Source organism: Furipterus horrens, unplaced genomic scaffold, assembly GCF_987537825.1.
Source record: "Furipterus horrens unplaced genomic scaffold, mFurHor1.1.pri manual_scaffold_3, whole genome shotgun sequence".
NCBI classification, from domain to species: Eukaryota; Metazoa; Chordata; class Mammalia; order Chiroptera; family Furipteridae; genus Furipterus; species Furipterus horrens.
The window spans coordinates 9,334,029-9,361,823 of NW_028327173.1; the positions used below are offsets into that span (position 1 = coordinate 9,334,029).

The 27,795-nt window shown below is 35.5% G+C and overlaps 1 protein-coding gene across 1 annotated transcript in view; it reads left to right on the forward strand.

Annotated features, from left to right (window-relative positions):
- Positions 1 to 27,795, forward strand: part of SPEN (spen family transcriptional repressor) — a 72,541-nt gene that overhangs the window by 27,793 nt on the left and 16,953 nt on the right. Inside the window, exons 4-8 of the mRNA XM_090268653.1 lie at positions 19,042 to 19,202; positions 20,221 to 20,421; positions 24,019 to 24,170; positions 27,150 to 27,275; positions 27,603 to 27,716. Coding sequence (XP_090124779.1) covers positions 19,042 to 19,202; positions 20,221 to 20,421; positions 24,019 to 24,170; positions 27,150 to 27,275; positions 27,603 to 27,716 — 754 coding nt within the window. The remainder of the gene's footprint in view (positions 1 to 19,041; positions 19,203 to 20,220; positions 20,422 to 24,018; positions 24,171 to 27,149; positions 27,276 to 27,602; positions 27,717 to 27,795) is intronic.

Consider the following 27,795-nt stretch of genomic DNA (forward strand, 5'->3'; position numbering starts at 1 on the left):
TGCCTCCCATAATGAAAGTAGGCTACACAAAACAGTAGTATTAACAGTATGATTAACTTCATTACCAGTCGAAATCCATAGGTAATTTATTGTTATTGTTGCAGATATCTCAAAACTGGGCTTATATTCATCGTTACTGAGAAATTGTTTTTAAACTCAGTGTTGGGTGTTGTTATTTAATGTTAATACAGACATATATTACTATATCACAAAAACTTAAAGTTTTGCGGTTTATTTTAGCTGTGAGAGAACTTTCAGGTTCATGTATGAAAATTTCCAAAATTGTTATCTTGCAGCCTTGTGAAAGAATAGGATGAGGCTGAAAAGGTGAGAGGGAAACCTGGGAATGATCCTGTTGTGTGTAGCAAAATGATATTGACAGTATACCTTTTCTTCCTCTTATTTTACAAGTATGCTTATTTAGAATCTTTATTGAAGGAAGGAATGCATATTTTATTAACTGGCTATACAATTTGCTATGACACTGTCTCACATAGCAACAATTTAAATACATATGTGAAGTAAAATTCAGTTTCTTAAAATATTAAATGAATAATTAGCATTTTTTGTGATTAATACAGTGTTTAATAAAAACATTTGTCTGAATTTTTATCATCAACAGGGATCTTATCTATAATAATGAATAGGCAGATAATTTCTGGATTCAGTTGGAGATAAAATTTTGTTGGACTGTGCTTCCTTATTAGATAGATTTTCTGGGGACAAAATAGTTTGTATTATTATTATTTTTTTAATCAGAAGAAAGTCATTGCAACTAATATGTCTTTTAATGTCATAAAAAATTATATAAGTGAAATTAAGCCATGTTCGGGAAATCGGTGATTAGAAACCATGACTGTTTTCCTCTTGGTTCTTTTGTTTGTAGCTGCATAGGATTGAAGTGAAAGTAGAAATTAAATTGATTTTATTACATAATACCAATCTTTTTCTTCTTTGCTACTCTGTTTATACCTGTCAATTTGAGATGAATTACTTAAATTGAAATGGGATTTTTTTTGTACTCTGAGTCTGTAAAGAGGAGGTATTTGTGCTCAGAGACCATTGAAAAGATAAATTAGGCAAACTAAAATGTGAGAATCAATGATTAGATGTTTATTGATTTTGGGGGATATCAAGTGAAGTCTGTGTTTTGGGAGCATTCAGATGACTTTCAAGGAGGAGCAGTAAAGGTTTATCTAAGCCTTTAAAAAGTCAAAGTCAAGGATAACATTCTTAGGGATGTTTCTTTATCTTTTGCTCCTCGTTTTCATTTAAAATGAAAATATTTGCACTCTTATTTTAAACCTAAGTAAAATACCATATGATAGCTGATTTATTTTAAAAATTTTCAACCATTCTTTGCCTGTTTTATAAATTTTGTCTGACCTCAGTTTTACTTTTTTGTAGTTGAAGTTGTCTGAGATTTCAAGAGGAAGAATGTCTTGGTGAAAATTTTAATCTTACAAATAAAATGTATTCATTTTTCTGGACCTTTCCAGCTACTAAATGAAGTTTTTATTTTGAAATTTGCAACTCTTATTTGTGGTGGAATTAAGTAAAATCCAACTAGTGGTTTATTGACTGTATTGATAACTATTCTGTCTCCTTGAAATATTGTTATCTAAGTTCTTTATAAAAGTTACCTACTTGGACAGAGTTGGTGCAAAAAAGAAAACAACAGGCATTGTTAGTATGTCTGCAATCCTGGAGAAAACAATGAGATTTAAAATTCACATTAGGTTTTACCTCCCTTTGAGTAGCTTATTAAATACCTGTTACTGCCCCCCAACATAAGCATTTGCTCATTCCCTCCCTTTCGGGCCTGCAGCATGCTTTAGAGAGAAGTATACCAAATATTTTAAAAAATATATGCATATATTTAAAATTTTTTATTATTAATATTTTTTTCCCATTTCCATCAGTAGTAGCAGGCAAGCTGCAGAGATTACTTGCAGAGCCCACATTTTAAAAACACATTCCTTTCTAGACTGCTGTATACTTTGTTATTGGGCAGCAAGCTATATACAACCTTCTGTCCTTTGGGCTTGTATTAGCCAGACACGCTTTTGATCTAAATACGGAAAATAGAAGTGTTTGCTTCTGATTGCTCTGGTGGGTTTAACTTTGGAGATCTGAAAATACATCAGTTCCTTTTCCTTTGTTTAGTCAAGTACAGCATTTCAGTAAGTCTTTCTAGAGGTATGGGTGTTGTCAGTGTTAGGGTTCTAGGTAATAGGTAGTCAGTTTCGGAAACCAGTGCTGGACTCACCCATGTTTGCTCTGTATTAGGGACCCTGCTTTCGTTTAGGGTCCTCGGCTGCCAGGGAAATGAGAACAAGGTGGACTTAGCTCTGAAAGCAAATGAGGAGAGCTCATTGTGTGCTGCCTGGGCAGCCAGTGTGTCTAAATATTGTGGGGAAAGCTAGGAACTGCTTATTTGTGACTCAAACCAGCCTAAACTGGAATCATCCAGTTTGAGTTGGCTGCTTGCCACCTCCCAGAGGCTTCCTTATTCTGCCAGAGTTTCTGCCCCGGGCCTCTGCGCTGGGACTGGGCGGGCTGCAGGGAGGAGCAGCTGGAAGTGGCTGCCAGTTAAACGGGTTTGTTCCTGGGGGTGGGGGACGCATTTCAGACACAGCAAGCAGCTGAAGACTAGAAGCTGGTGTGAAGTCTCAGTATTTTCAATACGTCTTTCCCTCATTACGCCCTTATAACTTCTTGTCTTCTGCCCTTTAATACCTAAGGGTTGGAAAACAGCTTCTGCCATACAGCTGCTTGGATGTATCACAACATGGTCTGCATTTGGTGATAAAAAATTTGACCAAAGTTTTATTTTATTAATTAATTACCAAAGATCCCCAGGAACTTTACTTCTGTTTGCAGTAAAGAACTGTACTGTACCCCTTTCGTTCTTGACACTTGGGTCATGCTGGGGTTTATTTTGGTTGGATTGGTAGGTGGAAGGAATGAAAATAGATTTAGAATAAACTTGTGACCTGGTATCTTGGTGAATTTTAACTAAATCTTGATGTAACTTTTTAAAATGTTGCTTTAAAAATTAACAAAAAGTGATTCAGATTAAAGTCCTGAATAACAAATTTTAAAGTTAAAAATGCTATGCCATATTCCATTTGTTTGTATTGGAAGCAAACTCTTAAAAAAACAAACAAATAGTACTCGCCCTGGCCAGGTGGCTACTTGGTTGGAGCATTACCACTGTGCACCAAAAGATTTCAGCTTCGACTCCTGGTCAGGGTACATACCTAGGTTGTGGGTCCAATCCCCTGTCCGAGTATGTACAGGAAGCAACTGATTCTTGCTTCTCTCTCTCTTCTCCCCCTCCCCACCCCCCCTTCTCGCTCCCTAAAATCATTAAAAATGTATCCTCCGGGGAGAATTAAAAAAACAAACAATACTAAGCTTCAATTACAAATTTTTAGTCTCATGGCTACTTTGTACATAAAAGCCTCTTTTTCAGTTTGTCTCTGAGAAATAAGGGAGTTAATTGATTAAACATGGCCTAAGAAATATTAAAGCCACAAATAAAAGAGTACATTTAGTTTTTGTCTTTCTGGATGCTAGGGTTATATAGAGAATGTAAATTTCCATAGCCTTGCTTATGTTTTAAACTTTTGGAATGAGATTGAAACCTATTAGTGTTTTATATTATATTAGTGCTGGGGTTAGTATTTTTTACTTGTGGGAAAAGTTTACTCAGCAGTTTGGGTGATGTTCTTTTTTATCCTTTTTGTGTTGTTTTTACTTGGAGCATTTCTATGGTCATTCTTAGAAGCCATGTTATAATTTCATTTTGCCCTAGACAAGGGATCATTTGTCCACAGAAATAAAGGAAAATTTGGTGTTCTTATTTTATTTTTTAAAAGATTTTATTTATTTGTTTTTAGAGTGAGGGTAAGGGAGGGAGAAAGCGAGGGAAAGAGAGAGAGAGATCAATGTGTGGTTGCCTCTTGTGTACCCCCAATCGGGGACCCAGCCACCCACAACCCAGGCACGTGCCCTGACTGGGAATTGAACTGGCGACCCTTTGATTCACAGCCGGCACTTAATCCACTGAGCCACACCAGCCAGGGCTGGTGTTCTTATTTAAAATAAATTAAACATTGGTATGATTTCTGAAGCTCAGAATTAGCCAAACTTTTATGACAGGTACCCTCCCTTCATTTTAAATTTTAAATTTGTGTCTTAGAATACAGACTGAGTGATTGCCTTTATCTACAAAGGGTAGTGTTGTGATTGCTTCTCCTGTGAGAAATGGAAAGAACACCATCAGGTAATTTATTTACTTAAATTAGTAGTCATTCATTAAATTATATGCTACTAGAGTTTACTGCTGGTAGCAATTATATAAAGTCATCCCTCTAGAACATCTTTCTAAAATCACTTTGTATGATAAGTGAACTTCCTCTTTCCAGGTAGGCAAAATAGTAAGTAAAATGTATTTTAAAATTAATTCGTTTGTTTCTCCTAAGAATCTCAGAGTCATAATCTAAAAACTTTTCTTGGTGTAAAAGAGAAGATCAGACATGTACATGAAGATGAGGGTAGTAAAATATATTAAAATTAGGTCGGAAAACACTATATATTAGCTCAATAAAATAGGGCTGGGCATATTTAGAATTTAGCTTAGCTAATAACCATTTGAGTTTTTCTTAATGACATTAAATTAAAATTCTTTTTTGACTTTGGTGTAATCCCGAACAAAAGATGGTTGACTTTCTGTTTTTTAAATTATCATCAAAAATCGTTTTTAACGTATAAGTACCTTGGAAATAGATTTCACTTTTTAAAAATTCCTCCGTACTTATATTTTTAAAAGATTTTATTTATTTATTTTCCATGAGAGGGGAAGGGAAGGAGAAAGAGAGGGAGAGAAACATTGATGTGCGAGAGAAACATCAGTTGGTTCCTTCTCCCACGCCCCCAACCAGGGACCTGGTGCACACAGTTCAGGCTTGTGCGCCCGACTGGGAATCAAACAGATGACTTGGATTCAATCCACTGAGCCACACCAGCCAGGGCTCCACTGTACTTCTAAAGTGGAAATTTATGTTTCTAGGAATTATTTTGCTGACTTTTTGGAGCTAGCTGTAATTACAATATAATGAGAAATATATGTAACTTTATCAAGATAACACCTTGACATTCATTAGTTTTCATAATGGTTTTTAAGTATACTTTAACCATTCTTTTTAAATATGCTAAACTTCTATAAAGTATTACCTCAAATGGCATTTTAAAAAATTGATTTTAGAGAGAGAGGAAGGGAGAGGGAGAGAAGCACTGATTCAAGAAACATTGATCAGTTGCCTCCTCTACGTACTTGGATTGGGAATTGACCTGCAGCCTTTCAGTGTATGGGACAACGTTCCAACCGTCTGAGCCACCTGGCCCGGGTGTACAAGGCATTTCTGTAAGCGTTGTAGTGGCTTTAACATGGTCTCCTATTTAAAGGATGATATGTTCGTTTATTGAATAGTTTTTTGGTTCTTGAACTAGGTTACCCAGTACTGAATGCACTAGTCACACGTAGCTATTGAGAACTTGAAATCTGGCTAGTTTGTGCACCAGTACTGACCCACGCTATAACATGGCTGAACCTCAAAAACATGCTAAGTAAGCTCTAATTGGCATGGCTCAGTGGGTTGGGCATCATCCTTTGGAGTGAAAGGTCATTGGTTCAATTCCTGGTTAGGGCACGTGCCTGTGTTGCAGGCCAGGTCCCTGGTTGGGGGTGTGTGAGAGGCAACCAATGACTGTTTCTCTCACACATTGATGTTTCTCTCTCTTTCTCCCTCTCTTCCCCTCTCTCCGAAAGTAAATAGAATCTTTAAAAAAACGTGCTAAGTGAAACAAGCCAGTACAGAAGACCGCATATTATGATTTTATTTATATGAAATGTCCAGAATAGGTTAATTTATAGAGACAGAAAGTAGATTACTGGTTGTCTGGGGCTGGGGGTGGAAGAGAATGGGGAGTGGTGACTGCTCATAGGTATGAGCTTTTTCTTTCTGGGGTGATGCAGCTATACTAAAGTTACATTATGGTTGATGATTGGGTAACTCCATAAATATACTACAACCATCAATTGTATACTTTTAAGTGAGTCCGTTTTATATATTAATAGAACTGGTGTGAAATTATATCTCAGTAGAACTTTTTAAAAATATACTGAATTTTGAAGATGTAGCAAAGATATTAATTTTTATGTTGGTTGCATGTCGAAATATTTTGAGTATATTGTATTTAATAGAACATAGTAAAATTTACCTGTTTCTTTTTACTTGTTAAATTGTGACTATTTAAAAATTTTAAATTACATTTTTGGTTTCTGTTAAATTTCTGTTGGACAGCAAACACTGTTCTAGAAGCCAGTTCTATCAAGATATGTCAGGACGTAATTTGTGCATCTATTTAGTGCTTTTCATTTTGTATAAAGAAGACTAGAATCTATTATTTTTATTTTTTTAATTCTCAAGACTCTTCTGTTCTCATTGAAATTCTGGATCAATGGAAAAGGTTCTTTGGGGCACTTACGCCTAAAGTATATAGACTGAACTACTTCCAGATTCCATCTTTATTTGGTATTAATGAAGTCAAAATGCATGTTGATTTCCAGAGTGGCCAAGGGAATGTCTTAGCTGTTGAAAAACTTTAATCTCTAAACCCCTAAAAAAAATTAGTTTAGTCCCCAAGAAGAAAATTAAATCATCTTAATTAGAGTAATTTTTTAAAAATTAAAAACAAAAAACAAAAAAATCCACCTTGATCTGAAGGTAATTTTTAAGTGATGGCCAGTACTTTTGATAGAGGTTTCACATGTGTTTGGTAACATACAGTGGAAATCTGGTTTTGGAATTAGAAAAGACACACATTTAATAGACACCTAGCTTTTAGACATAATTTTTATAACGAAAACTAGGCACTTCTATGATTCTTTGAATGTTCATTTTCAGTGGTGGAGGAAAGGTCAGTCTAGCCTCCTGAATGTCGTGGTTAGAGCAGTTTGGACTGTAGCTTTTTGTTTCCTCTGGAAGAAACTGCAGAGGAGTTGTTTAAGCAGAAGGATTTTAGGCTGGAGTTTCTTAGTAATTTGAAGGCTCTAATAAACAAACAAGTTCACTAAATAGCAGATGAATTTAGACCTCCAGGTAGTGAGTGTAGTGCCCTTAAAACCTCTTGGGTCTGGTACTTCCTTAATAGAGAGTTCAGAAGTGGAAATAGCAAACTCCTTTTTTATTCTGGATAGGAAGGAGATAAATTAGCACCAAAGTTAAATTGAAAAAAGGCAAAACCCAAAGTTCAGATTTACTTGTGGGTTTGGTAAAGGCCACAGCGGTTGTGTGTAACCATTTGGAATAAAATAGCACATTTTTCTTTGATCTGTATGCTTTCTTGGTTTATGCCTTTTGAAACATTTTAGTTCATACAAGAAATATATCTATCCTGTTCAGTTAAGAGAATGAGAAAATCGCATTGTGTTATAATTGACAGCTTAGTTTTCTCCTTAGTTTGTCCCTTGAGTGAGGCATCCCATGGGGATGTTCTGAAGGCTGTGCTGCCACACAGGATTTCTTGTCCCCTAGGCAGAAATGTTGTATCTACTTATTTTACTGTCAGGGAGCATGCCTCTTGGTTTGAGTAACAGGTTTTCTGAGTTCAGAGATTGCTAAGAATGTAATGACCCTGTGGGCTCAGGTTCTTTGGAATTTAAATGTAAACGTGGCCAAGGTTCTTATGAACACAATCAGAATATGTAAAAAAAAAAACAAAAAACCACAAAAAACAATCTTTTCACTTTGAATTTTTCACTGTGAATTTTGTACTTAGCAAATCTGTCTCCAGCAGAATCTGATCGCATATTTGCTCCCCAATATCTGAACATAAAATGATAAGCACTTTGTAACTAGGTCTCTGCTAGTTCATCATCTTACCATTCTTAAAGTTAACCAGAAAATTTTAGGGCTCCACAAAGTTCACCAGAAAATAAGCCCTCATGGTTCTTAGTAATAGATTAGCAAGAGCATAGCCTTCCCATTTTTTGTTGTTGTTAGAACAATAGGTTTCAAAACCACCAAATTTTATTTTTAATGCTAAGGCTTTATTTATTTTTTTTAATTGTGGCAAAATATACATAACATAAAAACATTATAATCGTTTTTAAGTATGCAGTTCAGTGGCATTACATACATTTACTTTGTTGCATTACCATCACCAACAGTCATCTCCAGGGTTTTTTCATCTTCCCAGACTAGAACTCTATTCATTAAACCACTTTCTATTCTTCTGTCTCCCAGTCCCTGGTAGCCACCCCTTTAACTTTGTCTTTATGGACTTGACTACTTTAGATACTTCATAAATGGAATCATACAATATTTGCCCTTTTGTGTCTGGCTTATTTCACTTAGCATAATCTTTTAAAGATTCATCCATGTTGTAGCAAATGGCAGAATTTTTTTCCTTTTTAAGACTGAATGATGTTCCTTCGGTTTTGGGGGTAAGCTTTGATTAACCAGTCATCCTATAGATTCACTGTTTCCATATGTCTTTTATTTAACTCCACCCAAAGACAGAAATAAGATTAAAAACATTGACTGGTATAGCTCAGTGATTTGGGCATTGTCCCACAAACTGAAAGGTCCCCAGTTTGATTCCTGGCCAGGACACATACCTGGGTTGTAGGCCAGGTCTTCCTTTGGGGGGCATGCAAAGGGCAACTGATCGATGTTTCTTTTGCACATTGATGTTTCTCTCCCTCCCTTTCTCCCTCCCTTCCCCTTTCTATAAATAAGTAAATAAGATCTTTAAAAAAAAAAAAAATTAACAGCAGCAATAGTTGCATTCCAGATAATTACTTGTACTTAATCTTCTGTGACCAAGTTAACCTCATATTTTCTGTCAGAATAAGATACTCTTTAAAAATAGTCTTTAATAATTTTGTTTTTCACATTTATGTAAATTATTGGACTTCAGAGTAGGAAGAGAAATAGAACCAATTATTTCGTTGTTGTGGTTGAATTTACCACCACCTTAATGACCATGAACACTACACCTGTTTTCTTGCCATCTTATCTGCTTGTAGAGCCAGTATCTGTATAAGGTTTAGATATGCTTGATAATTATAAATGCTCATAGATGAAAGCTAGGTGGAAACTAGAACTCAAGAAAAGTTAATTTCTGAAGTCTAGATTTTCTACTGTGTTTAGAAATTCTTAGGAAATTATTAATTTTTTTATATCAGCAATAAAAGCTGATGACAGTAAAAAAAAATTACTGCTGGTGGATTATGGTTCTCTTTCTGCCTCTGCTTTTGTCTATGAAGAGAAAGTTTTCTTTTTTCACTCTGTTAAATTAGTTAATCATTATCTTTTAAAAAAGATTTTATTTACTTATTTATAGAGAAGGGAAGGGAGGGAGGAAGAGAGGGAGAAAAACATTGATGTGAAAGAGAAACAGCTATCGGTTGCCTCAAATTCACCCTGATGGGAGACCAAACCCGCAACTGAGGCATATGCCCGACAGGGAATTGAACCGGTGACCTTTAGCTTTGCAGGATGATACCCAACCCACTGAGCCACACCAGTCAGGGAAGTCATTATCTTTTTTTTTTTTTTAACTATCCTTTTCCATTTTAAGTCTTTGTAGTTTCTAATGATAGAAGAAATATGTGGGTCAAAACAAAATACTTGAAGTTAAAATATTCTATAATTTAAAAAATGCATTTTTGCTCTTTAATATATCGATATAGTTTTTCTTAGTACCTATATTAAACTTGAAGACTTTAGGCAACTTTTCATTAACTTTGGCTCTAAAGGGCTTCCTTTGTCATTTACATACTAGAGTCCTGTAGTGCTTTCCCATTTCTTTTGCATTACTTGAAGAATCATCGGTTAGAGCTGATTCATTTTTGAGGAACTTGACCTGGGTAGGTCTGGTTGAGAGACATCTTGATTTAGCAGAGCCTATTGACAAAAAGCGGCAGATAGCCTCTTATATTGGCTGGGTTGGACTCTCTCACATATTTCTAGGGAACAAAAAGAAGAATCACTCACTTTATATTTTACTTCTTAGGTCATCTTTGTGTGTTGTGTGTATGTGGTATGTTAAAAATAACATAAAATTTACCGTTTTCATCAAATTTTAATTGTATAATTCAGTGACTTTACATTCACATTATTGTGCAACCACCACCACTGTCTCCAGAACCTTTTCATCTTTCCAAATGGACACTGTAATCATTAAACAACTTTCTACCTTCTCCTCCCCCAGCCTCTAGCAGCCACCAATCAACTTTCTGTCTCTACGAGTTGACTCCTCTAGTTAACTGACGTAGTTATTTGTCCTTCTGCGAGTTTGGCTTACTTCATTTAGCATAATGTCCTCAAGGTTCATTCAAGTTGTAGCATGTGTCAGAATTTCCTTCTGCTTCTTTAAAAAGATTGTATTTGTTCGTATTTAGAGAGAGTGGAAGGGATGGAGAAAGAGGGAGAGAAACATCGATGTGTGGTTGCCTCTCGTGTGCCCCCAACTAGGGACCTGGCCCGACCCAAACGTGTGCCCTGACTGGGAATTGACCCTTTGGTTCTCAGGCCAGCGCCCGATCCACTTAGCCACATCAACCAGGGTAGAATTTCCTTCTACTTTTAAAAGCTGAAAAATACTCCACTGTATGTCGATTCTACATTTTGTTTATGCAATCATCTACTGATGGACACTTGGATTTCTCCACCTTTTAACTATTAAACTTGCTATGAATGTGGGTGTACAACTGTCTATTCAGGTCTCTGTTCTCTGTTCTTTTCCTTATGTACCCAAAAGTGGGATTACTGGGTCATATAGTACTTCTGATTTTTTGAGGAACTGTCAAAATGTTTCCATTTTACCTTTCTGTCAGCAGTGCACAAGGAATCCAATGTCTTTACATCCTTTTCATCACTTGTTATATTGTTGTGTGTGTGTTTGTTTTGTTTTGTTTTGAGAATAGCCATCTGTAGCGTGAATGGTATCTCATTGTGGTTTTGTTTTGAGTTTCCCGAACAGTTTGTTATGTTGAGCATCTTTTTATGTGCTTTTTGGCTATTTGTATACCTTCTCTGGAGAAATGTCTAAGTTCAAAGGTGTCCGTTTTTGCATCTGGTTGCCTTTTTTTTTTAATAGATATTTTTTTTAATCCTTACCTGAGGACATGTTTATCTTAGAGAGAGAGGAAGGGAGAGAGAGAAAGAGAAACATCGATGTGAAAGATAAACATCAATCAGTTGCCTCCAGTATGCGCTCTGTCCTAGGTTCGACCTAGGATCAAACCTGCAACCTAGATATGTGCCCTGGCGGGGAATCAAACCCATAACCTTTTAGGGTATGGGATGATGCTCCAACCAACCGAGCGATCCGGCCATGGTTATAGCATCATTTTTTAAGGTAAATTTGAAGTGTCGTAAAAGTTATAAAACAGAAAAACAAACAAACAAAACCCATTAAGCTCTTTATACAAAATAGGAGTTTTACTAATTTCTTCTGAATATGGTACTTTGGTGAGGAAAAATTTGTGATACTAAACTACCACCTTAAATCCCTAAGTTGAGGGTAAAGAAAGCTATTTTGTAAAGAACTATTTTAATATGAATGGAATACTTTTCATTGATGTAAACCTTACTAGAATAGGGGCAGCATTACTATATATTTCACCCATTATTTGTTTATGATTATAAAAGTTTTGGCCCTATGATTGACATAGCAAAGCACACACTGTAAGAAGTTATTTGGTGTTTTCTTTTTTGTCATGTTTTCCAAAATTGAGTGATATCAGAATGTTTCAGATCCCAGTTTCCTCTTGAGTATAATTTTAACAAGTTGATTTTTTTCTTTATTATTTTCCCCTGTGAGTTTTGAAGTTATTCCAAGATTTTTATAAAGGGATATATTACTAATAAGAAAGAAGAGTCACTCTAAGGGTCCCATGTTCGAATTGCAGCCTAAAATTAGCGTGTTGGGTGCTCAAAAAGGGAAAGCAGTCGAACAAGTAAGGTAGGCTTTCTCAATTTTGTCACTGTTGACATTTGAGGCCAGGTGATTCTTTGTTGTGGGAACTGACTGTCCTGTACATTGTAGGGTGGTTAGCAGCATCCCTGGTTGCTATTTACTAGATGGCTGTAAGCCTCATCCTCACTTATGGTTGTGACAGCCACAAATGTCCCTTGGGGAGCAAAATTGTCCCCACTGAGAGCTGCTGAAGTAACTATTCCAGTGATAGAATTAGTGAAAAAGAATAGTGTATTTAAAGACTCTGGACTTTGTTAAACATCTAATTTTTTTGGTGTATATTTTAATTGTACTTTTGCTTTCATCCTAGAATTTAAAAATTTTTTAATTTATTTGTTTTTAGAGAGAGGGGGAGGGAGTGAGAAAGAGAGGGAGAGAAACATTGATGTGCGAGAGAAACATTGATTGGTTGCCTCTCATACGCCCCCAACCAGGGACCTGGCCAGCAACCCAGGAATGTGCCCTGACCGGTAATCGAACCAGCAGCCTTTCAAGTTGTAGGATGACACCCAACCCACTGAGCCACACGAGTCAGGGCTAGAATTTTTTTTTTTTTAATCATCTTTTACAAAGTTCTAGGTAACAGGATCCATGAAGTGGTTTTGTTTTTATAGATACCCGTGATTTTTCAGTCGGGCTATTAATGTGTGTCACATTTCTAGTACTATAGTTAGAACAGCCATCATATTTCTTGAATAATTAATAATTGAAGAAAGACTTTGCAGTTTGCTACCAAGAAATTTGCATTTCACTCTTGGTTAATACCTTCATTTTACTGAGCTTAGTGTACTTTCCTAGGCATTAATTTCAATTGCTTGCACAATTCAAGTCAATAAGTTCTTGAAGGCATGTCCATTACATATCAGGTACTGTGCTAGGCTCTGTGTTTACAAAGATGAATCCAGTATTGGACTTTCAAATGAGTTATGATACAGAATGAAGGGATTTGAGATAGACATTGTGGTAAACGAGGCTCAGGAACATATAATTAAGAAAACAGTGAATGCTGTAGGGTGGGGTGTGGATGTCAGGAACAGCTACAAAACAGGAGGTTAATGTCAGAGCCAGTTCCTTGAAGGCAGGGCAGGCAAGGGTGGAGAGAAAGGTGCCTTTAACAGGATTAGGTGTGGGCAAGAGCTCTCTCGTATGTTAGCCATACGCTAGGCAGAGTGCTCAGCATTTTATAATCATAACTCACCATAGCCCCTCACAAGTGATAGGTATTATCACCATTTACATTTAAGAAAATTAAGGATTAGAGAGGAAGTAATTTAACCAAGGACTTGTATCTAATAATTTTTTAAGAGGTACCTGATTAGAAACTGGTTCAGTGTTCTTTGTGGACAGATCGTTAGTGGATAGGGTAAAAGTGTCATGACAAGGGAATGAGAAGGAGAAAGAGAATTAGTTTGGGGTCATTTGGGGTCATGATGTGTAAAGTCTCCTCTCTTTCCATGGACACTGTGAGAGCTATCAAAGAGGGATGGAAGGCTGGGGGTGGGTGCAGAGTCATAGGCCCCCTGGAGTTAGCTGGGCCTTTTAAGGAAGAGCCTGAGGTCCGGTAATCCACTAGAGGAACTAAATTTAGAGAGGCAAAATGAGGTGCCTTACTAGACCACACAGTTGAGTATTTCCTTCTTCATTTAAATACAATACAGAGACTTAGTTCAGGTTACATCGGAAGTAGCAGAGTTGAAAATGGAACTGGAATCACATCAGACTGTCTACTAAACTAGTGGGGTTTTTTTGCCTTTTTAACTTTCTGGCTCAGGACACTTACATTCTTAAATTATTGAGCTTTTGTTTCTTTTAGGTAATATCCATTGACATTTGTCATTAGAAATCAAAACTTTTATTTAAAAATTTATATTTAATTCATCTGACATGACTTTCTTTTTTTTAATTTAATAGTTTATTTGAGCAAAAATGAATTGGGCAGTGCCAGACCAAAAGTGGTTAGGATTGCTCTACCAACAGGAGCTAGGGAAAAGAGTTTTACAGAGAAAAAGTGGAAGCAAAGCAAGAAAATTATTTGATTGGTTAGAGCATAAGCTGCTGTCTTACTTGGAAAGTCCTAATAAGCTGTTTGTGATTGGCTGTCCTTAGGTTTGACTTCTTTTTATTTTAAGAGAGGATTTTCCTTTATCGTGTATAATTTATTTTAAAGATTTTATTTATATATATTTTTTTAGAGAGAGGGGAAGGGAGGGAGAGAAACATCATGTAAGTTGCCTCTCACAGGCCCCCAACCAAGGACCTGGCCTGCAACCAAGGCATGTGTCCCGACCTACTGGGACTGGTTCCCAGACCAGTGCTCGGACCACTGAGCCACACCAGCCAGGGCTGATTTCTTAACCTTGAAGCATTTACTGGCTTAGGTTTTGGTTTGCTTACAAAGGCTGCTAAGGTATTAGAAGCACCTCAGTCTGATGACTTCCTTGTTTGATTAATTTAAGAACGGTCCCCTTTTAGTAATCGTCTCATACATGAAAGATTAACTAAAAATTGGTATTAGTGCCACTCTTGGTCATCATGAGTTAAGTTCTTGAAGTTTTTGTTTCGTCGTGACACTCGGAGGTTATGATGTCAGGTCCATGGAAGAATAACTTTTGCTGTTCATCTTGCTCATCTTGTTTCTGTTTCTCCGAGACCGTGTGATGCACTGCTTTTGGCTGCACACACAAATTTAAGACCCTTGAGAGGATACCTCCACTAGGGAGACAGGCTACAGTGGTGACTACCAGTTGGATAACACCACGGGACTGAAGTGTGCTCCTTAGTCAGGGTTCCCTGTGAACCAAACCAGTTGGTATCAAATAAATCAAAGAATGTACCTGAAGAAGCATCAGTCTGTTTGAGCCTCTTCATTAATTTCTTGTATTTGTTAAAATACCAAAGGTGTTGATCCAGGAACAGTAGGAGAAGGTATTTGCTTATGGCTCAGACTTACTACTTGTTGAGCCAATAAGTAATCTAAAGCAATTCTATTATTTAAAACCACCTTGGCAAGAAATTCTAGGGGTTTTTGTTGTGCGGTTATGGCTGAGTGGTAGATTTAGTGACAGTTGCCAGAGTTAAGGAGCATTATCTGCTTATGCGTTAATAGAGAGAAATAGCAAGTAGCAAAAGGAAAAAGGCATAAAGTTTCATATGAAGATGAAGAGCTTCATCCATGATCTTGGGAGAAATGTCTACTTCAAGAGGTTGTCTGCTTTTGGGGAGGAACAACCTCCCTAATCAGTTTAAATTTTAGATCTCTAGCTGGTATGCCACAACTATTTTTAAAAACAAAAAATAATGAGACGAGTGGCACTGTTTTATCTTTTTCTGCAAATCTCTTTAATATCTGATTTTTAATAAGATCTAGATTCTCATAACTACTGCTGTATTTAAACTGTGATTATGCTTTTGTTTGTGTATGTGTGAAGCCTATATAGAAAATCTGGCCTCGCTCAGATATGTAATTGAAATAGGAAGGACCTCACAGACCCCTAAAAGAACTTTGGGGGCTCCACATAGGTCCTTAGACCACATTTAAAGAACTGCTGCACTAAAAAGATAGGATTGTATTGAAAATTTGGCCATGTATAAAACTGATTATAGAGAGATTTTTACCTGGTGTGGTAACTCATTGGGAATTACATGATCCCCCCCCCCCCACTTGTTAGAAGCACCAAGGGCAGTTGGCACATTTTGATTTGTCTGAGCCTGATGGAAAATCTGCATTTTGCATCTTTTCCCTCTTGACTCAAGCTTATATAATTGATTATGTAGAGAGAAAAAATTATTAGCTATCTGATGGGAAGAGAAGAGAGGTTATTGCCAAATTCTCACTTGAAATTATATATCTTTTTTAAACAAATGGGTCCTCTTAACTTTTAATGGCAAAGTTTTCTAGTTGCTTTAATTGCACCTTTAAAAAAATCCATTTATGCCAGATTTTTTTCCCTACTTAATTTGGTTAATTGCTTGTTAATCTTCCAGCTTTAAAAAAACCAACATAGATGCATATTTATGGTAATCAAATGTTTACAAATAATACAGGAATACAGATGTAGGAGTCATTCATTGGATGTTAACTCTTGTTTGTGAACGAACTTAGTCCTGAGTCATCTTAAATAGTATATGCAATGCCTTGAAATTTTCAGCGTTAAGAGTCAAATACTCATTGTAGTTCTGTGTATAAAATGGCTCTAGGAACAGGAATGGTTGATTATTTGACACCGTAATTGTGTTTAAGAGAATCCTAGCGTCCCATAGTCTGATTATCAAGAATTTTTATGCAGCTAGTTTTTTATTCTCTTTTTTTTTTTTATGGCAATTTTGATCAGATCTGCTTCTTAGTAATCCTAATTAAAAATAAGCACATCTGAGAAATAATTCAGCCTTAATTATCTTATGTGCTTAGGGGAAAGTATAACTAGATTCTTTTAAATTGTATTTCTTTCAAGTTCTTTATGATTTTAGAACTTTTAGTTGGTACTGAAAATGTAATACTGGTCTGGCCAAGTAAATTTAAAGTCTGCTTTCTTAAAACTGTTAGTTGATATACCATCATCACTGCGCTGACTATTTACATTGGAATAGCTTCTGATTAAGTATTACGGTTTTCAAGAAACAACTCAATATTATAGATCACATGGTTTGTTTGATGAACTGTGATTCTTTAGTGACTATGAAAATAAGAATTTTGAAAAGTAAAGTTGACTCATTCTGGGCATTTGGGCTTTGTCAGTTTAATAGGACTGAAAGTATTTTGGAGGTCTAAATTTGTTCCCCCATGTTGATTTAGGATTTTAAAACCCCTAGTACATTTAATAGACTATCCTGGAAATGTGCATTGCAGTTTAGGTTAGTATATCAAAATGTGAACTCAAAAGTGGTATCATCTGTCATTTGATAATTTATTTTAAAACCATTCCCCCTTTCTAGTTATCACTTCAGATTGTTCAACAGATAATTCTACTAGTTAAATCTTATATACTGTTTCAAAATTAGTGTGGTAGCAGGGAATTCACCAAGATTGTGATGACATTTATAACAAAGCTAATTTCTGCGACTATTTTGTACTTCAATTGATAAATTCCTCCATTTTTGTAATACAGACTTACACAGAACTTTGTTTTTGTTATCTCATTAATCATATCAAAAGCCAGAAATTTTCTTACCCATATTTGTTTACTTCTTTACCCACTATTGCTAAGGAATTTGGATGTATATAATATTGGTAGTATGGTAACTAAACTCTTTTCCCTAGTGGTTATTCATTGGAATTAAGTTAATAAATTACATAGCACTCTATACTGTAGTCACTTGGTGGCCTTGTAAATAATCTTGTATTGCTTTGAGTACTTAATATATTTAACAAACATTTTTCTCCTTCTGTGCTAAAACAGAAGATTAATTTTGTTAACCCTTAATTTGAATGAAAATACAATATCCTATTCACTTAGTACTAGTAACACTATTGCTGAATGATCTAAGAAAAAACTTCATTTCATAGGTAGGAGAATTGAAGCCCCATCATTTATAGGAGGCCTGGCAACAATGACTTGTTCTATCTGGAGGCTTTTATCCCTAGTAGTTTGTATTTTGTAACTCACTTATCTCCTTTTGGCTCTCACTGGCATAGATTTATTTCCCTATGTTCAAACTGTAGAAAGATCTGATAACCTCATGAAGTTTTCATTTTTTGTGTTTGCAGGTGAAAGCAAAATAAAAATGTTGTGTGAATTCTAAGTTATAGCACCCTATTTTCTTCTAGCATTTATTTCTTTAGTTTTTAAGGAAAGCAGTAAGAAATTGTCTCAGATACTAGGGTTGGATTTATTAATTGGGCTGGCTTAGAGACTGACAAAAACTCTGGCAAATGACAAAAACTCTCAGGTCTTTCTTTCCTTTAGCTAGTGTGCATAAACCTCCCAGAGTTATAGAGAGGAGGCTTCCACAGCAGGGAAGGTGTGGGTATGAAGTACAATTTCAGGGGGAAAATCCCCCCTCCCCCGAAACCTGTAAATAGCTTTTTATTAATCAGTTTGAGAAGGCTGTAAAAGAACTTAAAACATAGCAGTCTTGCATATCCAGTACTGAAGAGAATTTTATATTTCTCATTTAGTTCTTAGGCTTAAAAAGCTTGTTTAAATAGCTCTCTTTTCATCGGACCATGTTGTTCATATTTTCTCCTTGTTTTTTCAACTGCCACCCCATTTGAGGATTGTATTAAACTGAGAGAGTAATCAATTCAATTTCATTCACTCTCATTTCCCACATTATTCACAAAGAGCCTAAATTAGTAAGACTCAAGTGCCATAATTTACATACTATTTCTTTATTATACTTCAAAAATCTTAAAAATTACCTGGGAAATTATTTTGGATATTTGTTTTCCTAAAAATTAATTTACCCACGAGGTGGTAGTAATAATAATAGTAACACAGCCCTGGTGCCTCATTTATTGAATGCTGTCATATTCTAAACTCTAAACCTGTAGGTTATTTTATTCTTCACCCGATGAGATAAATGCTATTATTATTTCAATTTTATAGATGCGTGAACTGAGGCTTCAGTAAGAGGTTAAGTGACTTGTCCAAGAATATATGCTATATGTCTGAGTTAAGATTTGAATTGCTATCTCTGAATAAAAACCCCATATATCTGCTCTTTTATTATTATTACCTTTAAGTGAATTGTGTTTATTAGACTTATTTTACTTGGAAAAAATTATTCAAATTTTGCACAAAATGAAATTTTGTTTTTAGGTGGCATGTGGTAGTAAAAGATTGTTACTTTTGCCTCCACATTCTCAGGCCACTGTTCTCTGTCTTATGCACTCTCTGAAGGTACAGTATGAAATAGATGTGGAGAATGTAGGGCGTCCTGAAATCTGAGACCTAAAATTTAGACCTTTTAATTATTGCCATTTGTTGATTCTAAGAAGTTACATATGCTACAAGTAACTTTTTTTTGTCATTTGCCCTTTGGCAGCACTGAGTCCAGCAGTAGTTCAAGTGATGACTCCCCAGCCCGGTCAGTCCAGTCTGCAGCAGTCCCCGCACCCACTGCCCAGTTGCTTTCATCCCTGGAAAAAGACGAGCCCCGTAAAAGTTTTGGGATCAAGGTTCAGAATCTTCCAGTACGCTCTACAGGTAAAAACTGTACCTTCTTTTCTGCTGCTTCTGGGGAATGAAAGATGAGAAACTTGAATTCTATACTTTGTAGTGACAACAAGCTTTATTTTTCTGGTCCATTGATATTTAATGCCATGTAAGAAAAAGCAAGTGGTTTTATAACTTTACATAGTTGTTGCACACACACACACACACACAGTGCACACATATATACGTATATATATTAAGAATTTAAATGAGGAAAATCATGAATTAAGAAGAAATTCTAGTGAAAAGCTGTCTTTTCTTTACTCCTGATATTTTTAATTGGCAGTTGAGTATAAATACTGTATTCCCACATTAGGCATATTGCATATGTAAACAACATATGTATGATCAAATCAAAAAAGACCAGACTAAGAATTTCTTAGCTACATGCATTCCAGTTATTTCTTAAATTATTTATTAAAACAGCCTATAAAATCTACGTACCAGGTTTGTGAATAAAGCTATCAAGACACAAATGTTGATCACTTTGATTTAGATTACCTGGTAATTTAGGAATGGACAGGGATAAAATTGGCCTGTTTTTCTATGTAATTGATTTTTATAATGAAGCAAATTAACACAGGACCCCCAGATGGTATAATTCATCTGTAAAAGGCCTCAAAGTTGTTTAGGACGTTGCATACATTTTTATTCTTGACCTGATGCTTGGAAAGCTAGAAGTACAGCTTTCTTACTAAAGTCCTTAAAAGTCTTACATATGTTTTCATGTATATAAAGTTTTTATTATGAAAGTTTTAAACATAACCAAAAGTAAGAGTAGCAAAATGAACTCCCCTTATACTATACTCCAGGTTTTTAAAAAATCAGTATATCTTCTAACACTCAGTTTATTTCAGAATTGTACAGTAATATCCAAAATGCTTTTTTAGAGATATTTTATTTGAAAACAATGTTTTAATGCTAACAAAACTTAGGTTAGTGATTTAGTAGCTTATTGAGTTGTAACTAAATTAGAAAAATAAGCACTTGTTTTTATTTGGGGATTTAGATACAAGCCTTAAAGATGGCCTTTTCCATGAATTTAAGAAGTTTGGAAAGGTGACTTCAGTGCAAATACATGGAGCTTCAGAAGAGAGGTATGGTCTGGTATTCTTTCGGCAGCAAGAGGACCAAGAAAAAGCATTGACTGCATCAAAAGGAAAACTTTTCTTTGGCATGCAGATTGAAGTAACAGCATGGATAGGGCCAGGTAAGAGACAGAGCGGCTGAGTTTTAGTGTAATTTGTATTCCAGCCTGTGAAAGGACAGCATTGTATCCTGCATGTGGACACTATTCCAGCTTTATTTATTGACATACTTCCAGTGTCTTCTGTTTTAAACAGTGGTTCAGTTTACTGTTCAACTTAATAAATTATGTTGTTTTGGTTAGGGAGGGTAAAAAAAAATTGTTTGTATAAGGGAGAAATGCTGCTTTTTAACAGGAGTCCAAAAGGTAGAGTTTAGCCCTTTGTTGAATCCTGCCTTCCCAAAAGGATTAAATTGAGATAAGGAGATAGTTTCTAGGAGAATGACAACAGAATTGCCCTGAATTAAATGTGAAAATAATCTACTTGGTATATGGATTTGGGGGACTAGTTAGACCAGTTTTATTTCTATTATGCCCAGCACAAATTGGATCTGTTATTCTAGCTTCCTTCCATAGCCTTAAAGATAGTGACTAAGTCTTCTGAGTGTGACCCATTGGGAATTTCCAGGGGACAGTTTATTAGCTTGAACCTGCAATAAGTCTTCTCAGGCATGGCTTGGGTCAGTGTTTCTCCTGTTTAGAATCACCAGCAGTGCTTATTTAAAGTGCAGACTCTTACCCTACCCCAGCTTACTGGCTCAGAATTTGCATACTCAAGTTTGGGAACCCTGAATTTAAGGCAACTTGTGAGAAATTTGTGGATGAGAGAAAAGAAAATTATATAGTCCCATTATGTAACTGAGACAGTTAAACTTGAAGACTAAGACTTTGAGTGGAATTTATAAGGTAAACATAGCTTATTTTCTTGGAATATTCATTGTATTTGACTGTTAAAAGGAAAAAAATAGAATTTTCCTGGTAAGAATGTGTGAATGTTATTTGTGTATTAAAATAGGCACAGGGCTCTGGCTGGGTGTGGCTCCGTGGGCTGGGCGTCCTCCTGCAGAGCGAGATTCCCAGTCAGGGCGCATGCCTGCGCGGTGGGCTGGCCTGGCTGGGGCACTTGCAAGAGGCACCCGATCTATTACATATTTTATGCACTGACGTTTCCCTCCCTCTCTTTCTTCCTCCCTCCCCACCTCTCTATCCTAAAAAACAGCGGGGGGCATAGGGAGATTAGAGTGAATACTGTGAAATGTGCATAATTTCGTGATAAAACACAGGAATTCAAAGGAATGTTATCTTTTCAAAGGAATTACAGGTTATATCTTCATGTTCCCACCTCTCTGCCAAGTTTGAGATGTACTGCCCTAAGTTATACTGGACTAAGAGCAGTTCTTACTTGAGACATTTGGAATTATATTTAGAATGTCATATATTCTTGAGGAAATGACTTGAGGAATATTTAGAATATCATAATCTATATAAGTTTTTAGAGCCATATATTAGAAAGTAGGGGCATTATCAATAGCTGATCCTCTGATCTTCAAGTGGTGGGGCTAATTCAAGATTTTTACTGTAAAGCATTTTATCTGAAACCCAGGATTTAATTGGGTTTTAACTTCCTAATAGGGAAGATTTTGAGAAGTTTGGTTGGTTCAAGCATAGGAAAGCTAAAGGTAACTTTTCAAGACAGGACAGCATTAAACACACATTTAATGGGATGTTTGAAAGCAATCAGATTTGACCAGAGAGACTTGGTTGGAATTGTGCTGTTGGGGGGTTTGTCATAAATGTTTTTTATTAAATGTATGGGACTGATTGTTGCCTTAGGCCAAGGACCCCTTGGAATTAAAAAGATCCAAATCCAAGAAACCATAACTCTGCAAAGAGACCCCTGGCAACTTCTGAGATTGTGCTTTCGTACTCCTATGCATGGCATTACAATTCCCTAAACATGAAATGCAGGATAAAAGAGTTTTTTCCAATAACATATAGAAATTAAGACTTTAAATTGGTGATAAAGATTAAAGTTCTGAGCTATTTAGTGGAAGTGAAGCCATTACAGATTTTAATCATTGCAAATAATGCTTTATCCTGATTTTATCTTTTGGAGTACAAACCTCAAAGTGTGTCCTTTTTTCTTTTCTTTAAAAAAATTTTTTTTCTCCCTTTAAAAATTGCGTATTCCTAAATGTGTGCCCTCTGTTAGTTTCCAGAAGACCTAGTCAAGCTTGAAATGAGATATATCCCTGTGATATCATGATGAAAATGTAGAGACAGGTGTGTGTATGAGCCCCAGGCAATTTCTGGGTCCCCCTAACTCTGTGAAAGTACATGCTCTTTGATGACAGTGGTAAGATTAAGTTGAGCTATCATAAGAGCTATCAAACTAGAATCAGGAGTGAGATGTATTCTGGCTGAGTTCGCTCAGCAACTCAGAAACTGTACCTTTTTAGTATCAGTATTGTTGACATCATCAGTAAGGTTCAGCGACTGGCCAAAACACTGTCTCAGTCAAGCTGATTAATACTAACTTTTTGAATGGCTGTATTTTACATTAAGAAGGGGAACATAAAGGCTGTATTATAAACCTTAAGAGCCGTTTAGTCTTTTTCTGATTTTCATTGGGGTCTCTGCAACACCAAAAGAAGATATTTCATAAGTGTTGCTTCAATCAGTTTTCATACAGTTATTCTTGTATTTAAAAATTGCTGCTTTAGCCCTGGCTGATGTGGCTCACTGGATTGAGCACCGGGCCTGTGAACCAAAAGGTTGCTGGTTGGATTCCCAGGAAGGACACATGCCTGATTGTGGGCCAGGTCCCTGGTTGGGGGTGTGTGAGAGGCAACCAATCCATGTTTCTCTCTCACACAATGATGTTTCTTGCCCTCTCTGTCTCCCTCCCTTCCCCTGTCTCTAAAACTAAATAAATAAAATCTTAAAAAAATAAAACTTGCTGCATTTAGACAGGAGTTGGGTTATATTATATATTAATTCGTATGACAAATATAAAATCTGAGTATTTTACAAAATGTTGAAAGTAAATTAAATAATGAAGCTGGACTGTTTTCAGCTGAGTTTCAAATATAGTTTTATACTACACATTGAGAGCCTGCTACCTAATTTTGGAACCTAAGATTAGGCTAAAATAATTACCATTTTTGCTGGGGTTTAAAATCTATTTCTGAGTTAGTGATTATTTTTAAAACATCAATTAGGTTGAAATTCAGTTCACTTTTCTGTTTTAAAGATCAAAGTGTTACTTTCCCCTACTTTTTGGGATAAATTTGTTAGCTTTTGTATTCATCTTTTACTTTGGACTTAATGAGAAGCAGCTATTTCTGCCCTGGCTTGTGTGGCTCAGTGGCTTGAATGCTGGCCTGTGAACTTTGAGATCACTGGTTCGATTCCCAGTCAGGGCATATGCTTGGGTTGGGGGCATGTGAGAGGCAACTAATCAATGTATCACATTGATGTTTCTCTCCCTTCCTTTCTCCCTCCTTTCCCTCTCTCTAAAACTAAATAATAAAATAAAACCTTATTTTTTTAAAAAAAGGCAGCTATTTCTGAAGGTGTATATAATTTTTCAGATTGTATGAGTATGCAAGCCAGATGTTTCAGAGATTTACTTTCTTAAATGTAGATTTTCCCCATGATATATAAATACGCATCAAAACACTCTCTTCTCTTTTTATGCTGCCCCCACCCCACTTACAGAAACAGAAAGCGAAAATGAATTTCGCCCTTTGGATGAAAGGATAGATGAATTTCACCCCAAAGCAACAAGAACCCTCTTTATTGGCAACCTTGAAAAAACCACTACTTATCATGACCTTCGCAACATCTTCCAGCGCTTTGGCGAAATTGTGGTATGTTAGTTTTTACAATAAAAACAGTTTTAGATCTTTGTCATGAGGCAGAGCAATAGTACAGGTTATATTTAGAAATACGACATTTAGATGATGTAATGAATATTTTTCGAATTTGCCCTATGTGTTTTTAACTCCTGATCTAGCAAAACCCATTGGAGAGTATTTATGTGTGTGGTACAAATATATATTTGTCTTTATTTTGTTTACATATATATTTTCCTCTCCATTTTTCCTGTTTCAGTGCCCTCTCTAGTCCTGTGGATTGAAAGGGAAATCTGGAAAACATGTTTGTAAGAAAGAAGCAGCAGATTTTAGTGTATGATTATTGTGTTACCACAGTACTCATCACAAAGTACCTTGGGGATTACTAGAATGTGGATGTCATGCTGGAAGCTCAGTTCTATTTTGAAATTTTAATTAGAATCACTTTTTATATTATACAAGTCATACTTGGATTTAGGAGTAGAAGGATTTTTCTGTTCCCTCTGATGCAAAACTTGAGATAGCTTTGTACCCTTGGGATATACTATTTTGCTTTGTGTTTGAAAAAATAGGGAAATTGCTTCTTACTTTTCTAGACTTTATATTAATAACAGTAAATAAGTTGCTCTAGAATATTTGTACTTTGGAGAGATTAAAAATGTTTTGGGTAGGAATAGCTATTGTTAGTCTTTCAGATGTGCATGTGCGTATGTCCTTTTGTCTTATCCATCTATTTTACACTAGTGATTTTCAGCCTTTTTCGTCTATGGCAAACCGATTACTAAAATTCTGTGGCATGCCAAAAAATGTATTTTTGCCAGTATGACCAAAAAAAAAAAAAAAGTATAGTTTTAATTCATTCAAACCAGAAAGCTATTGTGTTGTTGGCTTTGGTCTTTTTTTTTTTTTTTTTTTTTTAATTTGACAATCTTAAGGGAAAGGAGGTCAGTGCCCCTGACTAAATAGTCAGGTATTTCATGTTTAAAAAAAAAAGATTCTCATGGCACACTGGTTGAAAATCGCTATTATACACTAATGCTTTAAGCAAAGATCCTTTTTCTGTTTTTTTAATGACATAATCTAGTCTTGTGAATAAAATATTATGTGTGCTCATAACTGACCCTACCTTACCTTATAGGAATTAGGGACAAGAGATAGAAGTGGTTGGTAGAAAGTAAAGAAAAAGCAAAGAGAAGATATATATTTAGAGAAATAAACCAGCAAAACATTTATCTTACTTTTTCCCCCAATTATTTTGATTTTTTTTTAAAGTTCTTTTATTTATTAATTTTTTATGAGCATAGTGTATACTCTAATTGTAGCTCTACTGCCTGCCTGGATGAGTGACTAGGAGTTCACATTCCTATTTGGACTTAAGCTTTTTCTGTCTTTGGAAAATGATGTATTAATTAATGGTTTTTTAAATTTTTATTGACTTTATTGGGGTGACACTAGTTAACAAAATTACACAGGTTTTAGGTGCACAATTCCACAGCATATCTGTACTCTGTCTTGTGTGTTTACCACCCCAAGTCAAGTCTCCTTCCTTCTCCATTTTATTAATTAATGTTCTATTTGGCATTCATGAGTCTATGAATTGATGAAACTTTTGATATACTTTTATTCAGATACAGCTGCTCCTTTAAATTTTGGAGGTGTATAAGAAGTTGTATTTGGGCACATAGATACATTTTCATCACCAGGGTTGCTAAAAATAGAATAATTATTGTGTTTGAGAGCTGTACTTCTGAATAAGGTGGACACATCAGTATTCTGTTTGGGAGCCATAATCTATCTCATCATGTTTGCAATTGCTCATGATTGTCACTATTTTAATGGAACACAGACTTTAGGAAAATGTTATGCTTTTTCATATAACAGACTATGCTATAGCCAGAAAGAACCTAGTTAGTGAGTCTACTCACCAGTATTCTTTGGAGACTGTTTCTCTTTAGTAGAATTATCCTGGGTTATTGTACTCTACATAATAGTGAAAATCAAAATGAATGTTTATCATTATTTATAACAATTTTGAGTATAAATTAATTGCTTTTTTAAAGGACCCATCAAATAGCTTTTAAATACATTGCTCATTTTGCTGTTTTAGGTATTGATTATTGGCTTATGACTCTTAAGGAGGCTTAGATAATCATAATACTCTGCAGTAAATGGCCTAGTTGGTTATTGCTTAAGCACAAGTGGCTGATGTCTCAGGACTGTTTCCTGTGTAAGCTGGGTTTTTTTCTTACCACAGCTTCTAACTAGGCAGGACCGAGTGTCATGTGTGACTACAGGTTTTGAGCATTACATAGAGATAATGGTGTTCCTTTATAGAGATTTTTCTTTTTTTAATTTTAAATCCAGGGATGGTGTTCTGATGCATCTTCACAAAGTAGTTTAGGTACTTATATATTCATTCATACTGGATATTAGAGATTATTACCATATTTATTAATCACCAGGCTTGGTTCAGTGAGATAAACTGATAGAATGAGTCTTCTAATTTAGGGTTGCGTATTTTAAATAACTTTTTGAGAACTTGATTTCTTTATCATTCTGACTCTTCTCAGATATTATAGTTTAAATGGCTTGTCCCTGGTAAGGCATTTAGATACTGCAGAAGGGAATTATTCTTTAGGTTTTCATTAAGTAAGGTGACTTTTCTTTATTATCACAAATTTCTCTTAAGACAGGTATTGTGGATTTTAAATTTCAAATTTTGAGTTGTAGTGCAGTTGCTCTTCTGCAGAGAGCTGCATATGAGAAGGAGTTCATGGTTAGTAATCACAAATGCTATATAGTTTTTTAGGCTGTTTAATTTACAGTTTCATTAAGAAGTACAGTTTTAACTAAGAAAATGATGTTGGAGAATATGACTATTTTGGGAAATATATACCTCATTGAGACTTAGTTTATTCGGATTTATTTTCTTGTTGAAAATAAATTTCTGATTATCTTCTTGTATCACTAAATGGTATCTGTTGGCCTTTTCAGGATATTGATATAAAGAAAGCAAATGGAGTTCCTCAGTATGCATTCTTGCAATACTGTGATATTGCTAGTGTTTGTAAGGCTATTAAGAAGATGGATGGGGAATACCTCGGAAACAATCGCCTCAAGGTAAAGAAATCTGCATAAGTTATTGTACTGTTATGATTTTTAAGATTTGGAGTTTTTTCCATATGTCTGATTATTTAAAATTTCAGTAATACAGTTAGATAACCATAAAGGAGGTGCACTTCTGCATCCTCATGCCTGTTTCATACTATGAATTAGGACTTATCCAGATAGGATTACTTTTTTTGCAAATTTTTACTCGATTTAACCAAATGGTTTCCACTTGAAATGTTGGTTTGACAAGGGTCCTATAAAAGATAGGTTTTCTCAGAATTCTGTAGTTGAATAATTGGTGGCTTTACTAATAAAAATTTCACCTTTTATATTCAGCTGGGTTTTGGAAAGAGCATGCCTACAAACTGTGTGTGGTTAGACGGGCTTTCTGCAAATGTGTCGGATCAATATTTAACACGACATTTCTGCCGATATGGGCCTGTGATAAAGGTAGGTGGGAACTTCTGGTGTGTAGTTTAAAGCTACTTCTGACTGCCTTTCTTTGGTATTCTGTCCTTCAGTCCTAATT